The sequence below is a fragment of the Octopus bimaculoides genome, chromosome 2 (assembly GCF_046866305.1).
Source record: "Octopus bimaculoides isolate indiv1 chromosome 2, ASM4686630v1, whole genome shotgun sequence".
NCBI classification, from domain to species: domain Eukaryota; kingdom Metazoa; phylum Mollusca; class Cephalopoda; order Octopoda; family Octopodidae; genus Octopus; species Octopus bimaculoides.
The window spans coordinates 125,585,079-125,598,171 of record NC_142929.1 but is presented as its reverse complement, the minus strand read 5'-3'; the positions used below and the strand labels follow the sequence as shown (position 1 = coordinate 125,598,171).

The window sequence follows — 13,093 nt, the reverse complement described above, 5'->3', positions numbered from 1 at the left end:
TCACACAGCTGTCCTCATCCATATGCAACAGATGAATATATTACATTTGTCTAATGTGGCATTATATATATACTAAATTTTTTGTTTAAGTATTATTTATTCTGGGCTAGCAAGAATTTATCTTGCCTGAAAATTTGATCTTATACATATCCTGACTTCCAGCTGAATATCCTTCTGCATAAAATACCTATATTCCATAGTGCCTAACTTCTGTTGACAGAGGGAATTAAGGAAGCGGTTTTTATTAAAGTGGGCATCTTTATTATTAAAAGTTTTTTTTATATTATATCTCAGGTTATGTCACACTGATAACTTCTAAAAAGAATGAAGTAGTGTGTATTCTCTGCATTTTTTATCTTATTCCTTAATTTCAAATTCAAACTTTTAATCCCACCAAATATTATGAAGAAATGATTATCTCCCTTGTATTAACTGTCCACTAGGGCAGTGCTACTTAAAGTGGTGATATGCTGCCAGTATGCAGCAAGTTTCCAGAAAAGAAAGAAACAATAGCAGATAAACTGACAAAGAAGAAGCAGGCTCACCTTTCACATTAGTAAAGATTAAAATTATAAAATGCTTATGTAATATTGTATTATTTGTTTGCAAAATAAATATAAAATTAAAAATTGTCAACTTTTATTATATTCATTACATATATTGTTTCCACCACAGCAGATAGTTTGAGAAGCACTGCACAAGGGGACATTTTGTGCTTAACTGTATGTTAAATTCATAAGAAAATGGGAAAACTTTACCTATAACAGTCTTGTCATCACTTTGAGCTTGGAAGTCAAGTAATTGTTGGCGTAGTGAAAGGACTTCTTTGTCACGAGATACCTGCTGATTCTCAAATGCTAACACTTGGGAAGTTGCCACATCAGCTATTTCCTAGAAAAATAATTTATCATTAAATAAAAATGGAAATCATTTTTTTTATCAATGAATTGTAAATTTTTCAGATGTCATCATCATCATCATCATCATTTAACATCTGCTTTCCATGTTGGCATGGGTTGGACGGTTTGACTGAGGGCTGGCAAGCCAGAAGGCTGTACCAGACTCCAATCCAATCTGGCAAAGTTTCTACAGCTCGATGACCTTCCCAACGCCAACCACTCCAACAGTGTAGTGGGTGCTTTTTACATGCCACCGGCATGAAGGCCAGTCAGGTGGTACTGGCATCAACTACGCTTGAATGGTGCTTTTTACGTGCCACCGGCACGGGAGCCAGTCAGGTGGCATTGGCAACGATCACGCTCAAATGGTGCTTTTAATGTGCCACTGGCACAGGTGCCAATCAGGCAGTTTATTGCCCAATGATTGAAGGGTACTCTTAAATGGGTTGCTTATGCTGCACTAGCATAGGCCACGGTTACGGCCTCACTTGGATTGCCAGGTCTTCTCAAGCACAACATATCTCCAAAGGTCTCGGCCACTTGTCATTGCCTCGGTGAGGCCCAATGTTCGAAGGTCATGCTTCACCACCTCATCCCAGGTCTTCCTGGTTCTACCTCTTCCACAGGTTCCCTCTACTGTTAAGATGTGACACTTCCTCACACAGCTGTCCTCATCCATACACAACACATGACCATACCAGCGCAATCGTCTCTCTTGCACACCACAACTGATGCTTCTTATCTCCAACTTTTCTCTCAGGGTGCTTACACTCTGTTGTATATGCACTGACATTACACATCCATCGGAGCATACTGGCTTCATTCCTTGCAAGCTTACGCATGTCCTCAGCAGTCACAGCCCATGTTTCACTGCCATGTAGCATGGCTGTTCGCACACATGCGTCATACAGTCTACCTTTTACTCCGAGTGAGAGGTTCTTTGTCACCAGCAGAAGTAGGAAGTCTCTGAACATTGCCCAGGTTATTCTTATTCTAGCAGCTACACTTTCAGAGCATCCACCCCCGCTACTGACTTGGTCACCTAGGTAATGGAAGCTATCAACTACATGTAGTTTTTTTCCCCCTGGAACGTGATAGAAGCTGTTTTCTGCACATTTTCAGTGTTTATTGCTCCTGAGCATTTGCCACACACAAAAACTATCTTCCCAGTTAGCCTTCCTTTAATATTGCTGCACCTCTTATGTGTCTACAGCTTACACTGGGTACATCTTATGGAGTTTCTACCTATGCCTTTCCTACAGATCAAGCACAACCATCTACCTGAAGGGATTTGTGGTTTGTCTGCCTTCCTACTTATTAAGACTTTAGTTTTTGCTAGGTTGACTCTAAGGCCCTTCAATTCTAGACCTTGCTTCCACACCTGAAACTTCTCCTCTAGTTCTGATAGTGACTCAGCTATTAGAGCAAGGTGATCAGCAAAGAGAAACTCCCAGGGGCATCCTGTCTTAAATACCTCTGTTATTGCCTGGAGGACTGTGATGAATAAGAGGGGCTTGAGCACTGATCCTTGGTGGACCTCTAGCCACATACAAAATTTCTAAACACAAACTATTGTTTAGTTACGTATGTAAACATTGTGATGTGTTCAATCTTGTATTTTCTTTAACATGGAAGAATACTAATTTAGCTGTTTAAAATAATACTCATTAAGTGGTCTAGTGGAAAATATTTGGAAAGGTTAATTAATTTTGTATGATTAAAATTTAAACCAATGAGACAAAAGCAACTAGATAAAGAGAACTGGGAAATTCATCAGACCTGGATTTAAAAATAGAGAAAGAAATAAAGAAATAAAAATAGCATCTCTGGTTGAAAGAATTCAATGGGTTGGAAGGATTCAATGGATCCTCCAGTGTTCTATATTTGCCATTTTTGTCACCAACTACATTACAGAGTGTACTCAGTGTATTTTCATGGCACCAGCACTATAGGGGTCGCCATGCCATTATGAAGACTTAGATGCTATTTTTATTTCTTAATTGGCTTTTAAATATCTGATTGAGGTTTTAAAACCCATCAGCCAAAACCTTCAATTAACTCTAAGATTTTTAAAATTATAAAATAATTCTCATAATTCTCACTCTTCATTTACTTAATTATTTATTCCTGCTCATTAAATAAGTGGTCTACAGCTATTATCAAAATTAGTTTTTTAAAGCAACATTCAGTTGGAACCTAAGATAGTACTTTACAGCAATGAATCAGAAAAGAATTTAAGATTTATTCTAAACTATACAACAAAAATCATCCATCCATCCATCTATCTATCCATCTGTTCACCACTCACTATTGCTAGGCTGGGAGGATCATGGGGGTAGTAGTCCTCAAGCACCCCCTCCAAAGGATCCTATCAGAAGCAACTGTCGTTACACTTTCCTGTTGGATTCCTAAACATATCCAACTGAAACTATGGATATTATCTAACCATCTTGTTCTTGGTCTATCCTTAGGCCTCCTACTGGTTGGCTTGGAGTGGAGAATTCTTGTGATTCTTTTGCAACATTCTAATCACATCTAGGTAGCACAGGTGCTGTGTGACCTCTCAATATGGAGAAGTAGTGGCTCAACTTGGGGAGACTCCCTAATCTCTGAGCTACACACATTGTCAAGTAAAGTTACTCCAGAGACCCTTCAGAGGAACCCCATTTTAGCCACAAGTGAGGATAAGCATGTAAATTGAATTGAAGATAACAAGTTTAGCAAGTTCTGTTCTGCTCATTTTAACTATTCACTTTTATAGCTCTATTACCTCAATACCACAAGGTACTTTTAATATTAGCAGTATGGCATGATGAACATTTCATACAAAGACATTTCAGGGCTGACAGAATGAGAATAATTTTTCTGAATATTTATTCTCTGAAGTAATTAACTACTGTGCTGTTTTTAATCCATTACAAATATTTTGCTTCTTTTTCATATTTACTATTCTTCAAATATATTTGAAACATGCCAACAATTTCTTTCTTGTTTCCTATGAAAATCTAGTTTTTAATTCTGTCCATCAGGAGCCATATTGTTGCCCCATATCTTGTATATTTTTCTTTCAGAAATTTTAAACTGCAACTCATTCTTTTAAATGAAAACCATGGTGTCTAGTAACAGAATAGGAAAGTTTCTTTGAATCTCTTAAACACAGATATTAGATTTTTGAAGAAGTAAAGATATCTTGTTGTTCAAATCTGCTGGAATGTATTAAGAACAGATATGCAACTTTTGTTGTTTACTGCACAAATAACAATTTATTATTGGTTGGCAAATATCAGCACAGATCAGCAAACAATTTGTTTGCTGAAATTATAAACTAGGTCATCAGTTCTTGTCAGATTTGTTAGCCCAAATAGTTTTGGGTTATGAGACACAACATACTGAAACACTGGCATCCCAGAATCCCTTGCCCTAATGAATCAAGTGTGTTATAAACACATAGATGTCATAAAGGAATAGCTGGTTCCTGTAACAAACACAACAATTAGCTTATTTGTGTTCAAATCTACCAGAACATATTAAGAACGCATATTTTTCATTTTCATTTTATCAAGTTTCAGCTCATGAGCTGTGGCCATGCTGGGGCACCGCCATTTGGTGTTGCTACACAATTTTACTTCATGAATTTTACTTCAGGAATTGACATTTGGTGCATGAGAGAGTTTGATGCAGCTGCTCTCATCTGTGCCTCCTGCCGTGAAGTTGGTTCATCTGGGACACCTGACAGGAAGAGGTCCAGCCATCATTCCTATTCATACTGTTGAAAATAAACTTTCTGATTTTTTTCCATGAAGGATTTACTATTTTACAATTGTATGAAACTATCAACTTCAACTAAAGTATAGTATCTGAAAGTATAGTATCTTAGTAGATAATCTAATAAAGTAAAATATAGAACAAGATCTTCAGATATTAAATTAATATTTTAAGAAAATAATTACTTTTAATTTGGAGATTTCAGCTTTCAGGCATATTTCATTTTCTTCAAGTTCTGCAATTTTCTTTCTATCTGATTCATTTACATCTTTGGTTGCTGCATCTTAAATAAATCATAATTAACAAGAGAGTATAGTTAATATCATAGTTAGTGAGAGAATGAGTCATCTGACACTTTATAATATTGAATATACATATAACAAAGCACATTTCCTAACACAATAAATAATGCTTCTATTTAAATTTACATTAGCATACAGAATTATATACTTCTAATTGAGTTCCAGCATATATTTGAATTTTGAAATGAAATTACAACAGCAAATGATTAAAAGAGGCATTACTTTTATTTTGAACATTACTTTGCAGTCTAAATGACTTCATGCAATTCTGTATAATTTTCTTTTTCATCTTTTAAGCTGAAGTTAGTCTTATCTAGTTACATCATCATCATCATCATCATCATCATCATCATCATCATCATCATCATCATCGTCATCATCATCATCATCATCATCATCATCATTTTATGTCCATTTTCTAAGTTGGTAGAGAGAGAACAGTTCGACAGGATTTAATGGGTTGAAAGAATTCAATGGGTTGGAAGGATTCAATGGATCCTCCAGTGTTCTATATTTGCCGTTTTTGTCACCAACTACATTACAGAGTGTACTCAGTGTATTTTCATGGCACCAGCACTATAGGGGTTGCCATGCCATTATGAAGACTTAAGAGCTCTTTCAAGCCCTGCATTATCACTGTTCAGATCAATTACCAGTGTACCGGTTGCTTTTTGTCAATAAATTAAACTTTACTTTTTCAATGATATAAAAGAAAGAAAATTGTTTTAACTACTTCGATTATTTTTAACCTTGAATAGAATAACAGAACAAATGTAAAAGATCAGAATCAAATGTAAAGGATCAGAACCAAATGTAAAGGATGAGAATATACAGAATAACTTCCAATATTGTAATCGAAAATCCTGTGGTACAAATACTTTAAAGATGGAAACACTTTAATGATGGTCCAACATTTTTGTTTGTTGCCAGAGTGATTGATTTAATAAATGATACAGTAAAAACTCAGCATTTAAAGAGAAGTTTAATAAGTTTTTCTGAAAACAAACTCATATTTCTTCAATAGTTTTATATATGTTGAAGGCTTCAGAAAGCATTCCTGAAGACAGTTGTAACAACTATAAAATAGTGACATTGCTTGATATAAGCCAGTGTTGACGTTGAAGAGAGAATACACCATATATAAATAAAAGTTGATAGAGAAATTAATACACAAATGAAGTTAGTTTGTTATATAGTTCTCTCCATGCCATGAGGCACATAAGGCTGCAACATGATCTCCCCAACCAGCTGTTTTCTGCCACTGTTCTGGTTTCATTCCAGCTTCTTTTCTCGTTTCCTTTCCTTGTCAATGGTCCTTTGCCATGTGGTTTTAGGGTGCCCTGCTGCTTTTTTTTTCTCCTCAGGCTGCCACTTTAGTGCCACGATACAATTGCTTTCTCGATTTTATCTGAAGATGAGTCCGATCGAGTTCTAGCATCTGCATCTTGTTTCATCACTGAACCTATTGATACCCATCATCATCTCAATTATGTCATTTCAGACGCTTTGCAGCCACTTGATGTCAAGTATCCTCCTTAAGCTTGTGAATTGGAAGCAGTCGATTGGAGTTGGTGGTGTAAACACATCAGACTTGACTGATTCATGCTACCAATGAAAACAGGCTTAAAGCTATTGTTACACTGTTGATTTGATTTTCAACAAAGTTGAGAGTCAAGAGAAATTACAATCAGAATAAATTTGATCAGGATCACATTAAATGATAGAGTATCAGAATAATTAGAGCATAAGACAAAATTTTAACCTTGTAGCATTTAGTTACAGCCCTTCATATTCTGAGTTCAAGTCCTACTCAAGTCAACTTTGCTTTTTATTTTCTAAGAATGAATAAAATTATTATTAGTGCATCCATTGTTATCAACGATGACCAAGGACATCACGTGGGAGAAGATGAGTCATGGTATGTCCAGCTGTGGCCAATTAGTCCAATGCATACTCAGAAGGTTCTGTTGCAGATCAGGCACTGGTGGTTGGCTGGGACTGAAGGCAAGGAGTTGGCTTTGGACTTGTGCAGTTTGCACCTTCTTTGTGCCCCTGCAATCCTATTCCATTTGTAGGAGGTGGCACTTCTGCTGGTACATCTTCGCCAGGCAGTCTTGTCTTCATGTTTCCCAGGTCTCAGCGTTGATCTCAAAGCTCTTTAGTAAGGCTTTGAGTATGTCCTTGAAGCACTTTTTATGTCCACCTTGTGTGTGCTTACCTTCTGCCAGTTCACTGTAAAACAGTCTTTTGAGGAGTCGCATGTTGGACACTCAAACAAGGTCAGTTTATAACCTTACAGAGCATGTAAGAATGATTGCACCATAAATATGAAAAGAGTTTTATAAAAGAAGAACTCATTTTTGTCAAGTCACTAACAAAAAAAATCCCAGTTCAGGAAGTTATTACTTCTGACCGCAACATAAGATTTCTCTCTCTCTCTCTCTCTCTGTACAAAAACAATGTAAGGAATGTAAAGTAGTGATATATTGGTAATGAATGTGGAAGATCTACAGAAAAATACATGAGAAGAAAATGGTGGAATTTCAAATCAGAATACTGGGTCTCAAAAATAAGAAGGCAAATATTGGGATGAGGAGGCAATAAACTATGTTTTTATCCCATAGAAAGAAAAAAAAACAGTTTAAAACAATTCTGAAGATGGAGATGACATCATTAGTTATACACAAGAACAAAAATAAGGAATACCAGTAAACTGAACAACTCAGCAATTTCTATCAACAAGCATTGGAAACAATTGTTTATAAAATGTGGAAGCACTTCTTACTTGCTAACTCTTCTCGTAATTGCTCTTCAGATTTTTTATATGTATTGTTTACCTGGGAAACCTTTGTAAAAATGAAAAACAAAAGAGGTAAAATACAATGAAGAAAAAAATGCAAAAATATTAAATGAAAGTAAATTGAGAAACATTTCAGAAACAGAATTGCATAAAGATATAAGAAAGAAAAAAAAAGTGTAAGAAAATTCTAATTTAAAATTTTTACAGCTGAAAGTTCAACGAAGCAATACAAAAATATTTTCATATACATTTTTCTGTATTCCAAAACTTATAAAGTATGAAATATTTCAATGTTATTTTCTTTGGAAGCTGACTTTATATAAGCATATCATACATCATACATACAGACACACACACACACACAGATATATATATATATATATATATATATATATATATATATATATATATATATATATACATATATATATACATATATAGAGAGAGAGAGAAATTTAAAGTAAACAGAAAATGGAGAAATATTGATCAACAATAACTGATTAACATCATTTATTATTTTTTAATTAAATACAAATTAACTGTATCCCATCTAACAGCTGTTTCTGCTTCCAATGTTATGCAGTATAGCCATTGAAAATTCTGAAAATAATATTCATCATATTTCATAATACATCCAATCTGGAACAGGGAGCTTCATCAGAGTGAAGAAAAATGCATAAAAGAAAAAGAAAGAAAAGAAGAAGAGCCTTGAGAAGAAGATAAGCCTTTCATCTTCTTCTCAAAGCTCTTCTTTTCTTTCCTTTTATGCATTTTTCTTCACTCTGATGAAGCTCCATGTTCCAGATCGGATGTATTACGAAATATGATGAATATTATTTTAAGAATTTTCAATGGCTATACTGTATAACATTGGAAGCAGAAACAGCCGTTAGATGGGATACAGTTCATTTGTATTTAATTAAAAAGTAATAATTGATGTTAGTCAATTGTTGATCAATATTTCTCCATTTTCTGTTTACTTTAAGTTTGATTCCTGATAAACTCATGTTTATCTTTGTCATTATCTGTAACCTATAAGCATAATATGCTTGCATATGTATGTCCAGGGTTAACATAGATAATTACACCGGTAGTATAACAGATATTTTTATCCCTCAGACAGTTATTCCAACCTCTAACTCAACTAACCTATATATATGTATATATATATATATATATATATATATATATATATATATATATATATATATATATATATATATATATACATAGGTACAGGCTTTGGTGATGATGACATACCACAATGAATGGTGAGACCAATCCAATCCATGCCAACATGGAAAATCAAAAAGATGATGATGATAATGATGACAGTGATGAATGATGATGATAATGATAATAGTGATGAATGATGATGATGAAATATGTATCGATCTTTTGTTTATGTACACAAGTAAAGGATGTAAGCATCTTTTATCTTTTGTCTAGATCTCAGATAGCAGCCATGCTGGGGCACTACTTTGAAGAACACTTGAAAAGATTAACCCCACTACTTATTTTTTAAGTTTGGTACTCATTCCATCAGTCTCTTTTGCCAAGCTGCAAAGTTACAGGGATGTAAGCAAACCAACATCAGTGGAAAAAAAAAAATCTTGTATATTTTGAATTATTTGTTCTACACCAAGTAATGTGCATGCTCCCTTGTCACACATTTACACATGTCATCAAAAAAATTCAATGGACCAGTGAGTGGCCAATAGTTAGAAACCTGTAACCAATCACATATTGTTTACAAACTATAATTTAAAACAATGTGCCAATGCCAAACAAAAGCATCCAGTGCATTTTGTAAAGTGGTTGGTGTTAGGAAGGGCATCCAGCCAGAGAAACCATGCCACAACAGACAGCTAGGGTTTGATGCAGCCCTCCGGCTTGTCAGCTCTCATCAAGCCGTAAAACTGTCAAACCTGAGCGTGTATGGGAAATGGACATTAAATGACGATGAGCATGAAAGAAAGAAAAAAAGAAATACAAATTCAAGACGGGCATATTATATTTTGCTTTATTTGTTTTGTGTGTGTAGGTATGTATTTATCTGTGTGTGTGAGTGTGTGTGTATGTGTGTGTGTGTGTGTGTGCGTGTGTATGTGTGTGTTTTTATTTTATTTTCTTTTGGGTGGGGCTTCTTCTTCTATACAGTGTAACGTGACCTTGATGTCAAACTGTGACTGGGTTGCAAATTCAGTTTCCCGTAAATAATGATTTCAGAGTTATACCTGTTCAGCAAGTGTGTTGACCTCAGATTTTGTATTGAAACCAAAACAATTTCATCTATGATTTTGCTGAGAGTGTAATAACCATTCAGAATATACACAAAAAATGGTATACTCTCTTACCTGTTTCTGTCATTAAACTGTGATCATACTGGGGCACTGCCTTGAAGAGTTTTAGTCAATTATGCGAACTCCACATTACTTATTTTTAAGTCAGGTACTTAACAACTTAATATTGATTTTTCAAGCAGTGTAACATAATAACATGACACAGAGACAGACATACATACATACATACATATACACATAATATAATATATATACATGTACAACAAAGTGTAAACATCTTGAGAGAAAAGCTACGTGGGCAATTGTGTGAAGAAGTGCCAATCTCTACCAGTGGAAGGAAGTTGTAGAAGAGGGAAACTCGGGAACACATGAGACAAGGTGGTGAGGCAAGATCTTCAAACACTAGGCTTCACAGAGGCAATGACAAGTGACTGAAACCTTTGGCGATATGCCATGCTTGAAAAGACCAGTCAAGCCAAGTGAAATCATAGCTGTAGCTGTTGTTGATTTACATAACTGTTACCCATCATCATTGTTTAATGTCTATCTTCCATACATGTATGGGTAAGACAGTTGACAGGTGCCAGCCAGGTAGAAAAACTACCCTTGGCTACTGTGTCTGTTTTGGTAGAGATTTTACAGTTGGATGCCCTTCCTAACGCCTGCATTCCGCAGAATGGACTCAGTGCTTTTAACGTGACACAAGCACAAGTGAGGTTAGTTTTGGCATGATTTTTACAGCTGGATGCCCTTCCAAACGACAACTACATTATAGTGTGGATTGGATGCTTTTAACATGGCACCAGCATTGGCAAGGTAACCAAGTAACTCACAAGACAAGGCATTATGAGAGGAGCAGGGACATTTGTAGAGGGGAACTTGTGTCAGAGAATGAAAGATCAGAGTGTGACAAAGAGACAGACGGACAGAAGGAGATGTCTTTCACAACAGAGGGGACATTAGAGGAGGTGATCCAGTACCAAATGCTGAAAGGTTAGAGTGTAACAGGGAAATAGAGAGGCAGAAATAGGTATCTTGCTATACAGGAGGTACATGGTTACACAGTGAGAGAGAGAGAGGAGATAGAGAGTGAGAGAGAGAGATACAAGAAAGAGACCAGAAACAAGTGTGCTGATGTAAAGGAGATACTTGGTTACCTAGTCAGAGGAAAAACAAGAGAAGGAGAGAGTAGGAAACATCAAAAGTGCAAGAGAGAGCAAAAGAGAGATGGTGTAGTGCTAGGGTATACTTATAAATAACAAGAATATGAGGGTAGAAAAATAGGGTGTGGGAGTGGATGTTGTGGGGTGGGAGAGCAGCAATACAGTGAGCAGGGCAGTGAGGGCAAGAAAAGGGATTGGAAAACAATCATAATTTATGAAAAGGAAATGTGAGGAAGAGAAAGATGCAGTTAGAAGAGGAGTTGTGGTTCAATTTGTGCAGAACAGTTTCATTGCTCTGCTCATATTGTGGGCACATAGGCAAAACCGGGGCGCCATGCCTGGATGGCATATGATTGCCACCATCCAAAAATTTCAAGATCATTCATCATCATCATCATCATTATCATCATTTAACGTCCGCTTTCCATGCTAGCATGGGTTGGACAATTTGATTGAGGACTGGCGAACCAGATGGCTACACCAGGCTCCAATCTGATCTGGCAGGTTTCTACAGCTGGATGCCCTTCCTAATGCCAACCACTCTGAGAGTGTAGTGGGTGCTTTTAGGTGCCACCGGCACGAGGGCCAGTCAGGCAGTACTGGCAACAGCCACACTCAAAATGGTGTTTTTTACGTAAAAAAAAAAAAATAATTATATTAATACCATGTATCTTGTTCCTTATAATTTCTAATCCTACCAAGTATTATGAAGAAAGGATGATCTCCCTTGTCATAATTGCAACAATTGGGGAAAAAGGTTTTGAAATATATTTACTTACTTCTGCCAAATTTTCTTCCAGTTCTTTGATTCGTTTTTCCAAACCAGTAATCAGGAACTTTGACTTATCATACATTTGAACTGCATGCTCAGCCCGTTGCTTTTCATGCAATTCATTCATTTCAGTTCTCACCAGTTTCTCAGTTTGACTTCCATTTTCATTAACATTTACTGACTTTGCATCTGTCGGTGACAAACAATAAGGAAAAAAAATAGTTCGCTAAATTAAAAATCATTACTGTTATTGTTGGTGCTTTGTTGTTTTAACATTTTTTTTTCCATACTAAAATTAATTTGTTTTTTTAATGCATTTATTCCATATGTGCATGGGTTAAATGAATATTATATTATTAGACATTATTTTACAGCTGGATGCCCTTCCTGTGTTAGTAACCATTACTATGCTTCCAAGTAAGAGACATTTTATTCCACTCATCTTTGAAAGTACAGAGCCAGCAAAAGCCAATTCAATTGAGAGATAGACGACCGACCGACCGACCGACCGACCGACTCAAGCAAGCAAGCAAGCACAGATACATGACATTCATTTGCTTTCTGTCTACTAAATTCACACATGAAGTATTGTTTGGCCCAGGTTTACAGTAGAAGACATTTGCCCAAAGTGCTGCATTGTAGGACTGGACCCAAATCCTTGTGTTTCAGAAGCTAACTTCCAAACTATACAACCTTGCCTGCACCTGAAATATGTTAGACAAATTTTCAATACAGCAGTTATTAATAATTCCAAGTTCTGTGCCATTAACACTGCAAAATCCAATAATCTCAGATCTGAAATCATTATTTATTACTAGTTTTTCTTTAGTGTAATCACTTTTCAACTATCTTTCACACATCATAGTAAAATGGTTAATGATGATGAGGAAGAGAATGATGATGACTCTCACTAGTTGAATCATCATCATCATCATTTAACATCCATTGTCCATGCTGGCATGCGTTGGATGGTTTGACAAGGACTGGCAAGTTGGAAAGTTACACCAGACTCCAGTCTCATTTGGCATGGTTTCTACAGCTGGATGCCCTTGGTATGCAATGCTGGAGTGGTAGGCATTGCATACTCTA

At 35.9% G+C, this 13,093-nt stretch overlaps 1 protein-coding gene across 2 annotated transcripts in view; it reads right to left on the bottom strand.

Moving 5' to 3' along the window:
• The window catches only part of LOC106870974 (centrosomal protein of 290 kDa-like), a 120,947-nt gene that overhangs the window by 53,075 nt on the left and 54,779 nt on the right, over window positions 1-13,093 (bottom strand). For both annotated transcript variants that reach the window (XM_089347642.1, XM_089347643.1), the window contains exons 29-32: window positions 12,012-12,193; window positions 7,752-7,812; window positions 4,850-4,947; window positions 759-891 (exon numbers count right to left, since the gene is read on the bottom strand). In XM_089347642.1, coding sequence (XP_089203768.1) covers window positions 759-891; window positions 4,850-4,947; window positions 7,752-7,812; window positions 12,012-12,193 — 474 coding nt within the window. The remainder of the gene's footprint in view (window positions 1-758; window positions 892-4,849; window positions 4,948-7,751; window positions 7,813-12,011; window positions 12,194-13,093) is intronic.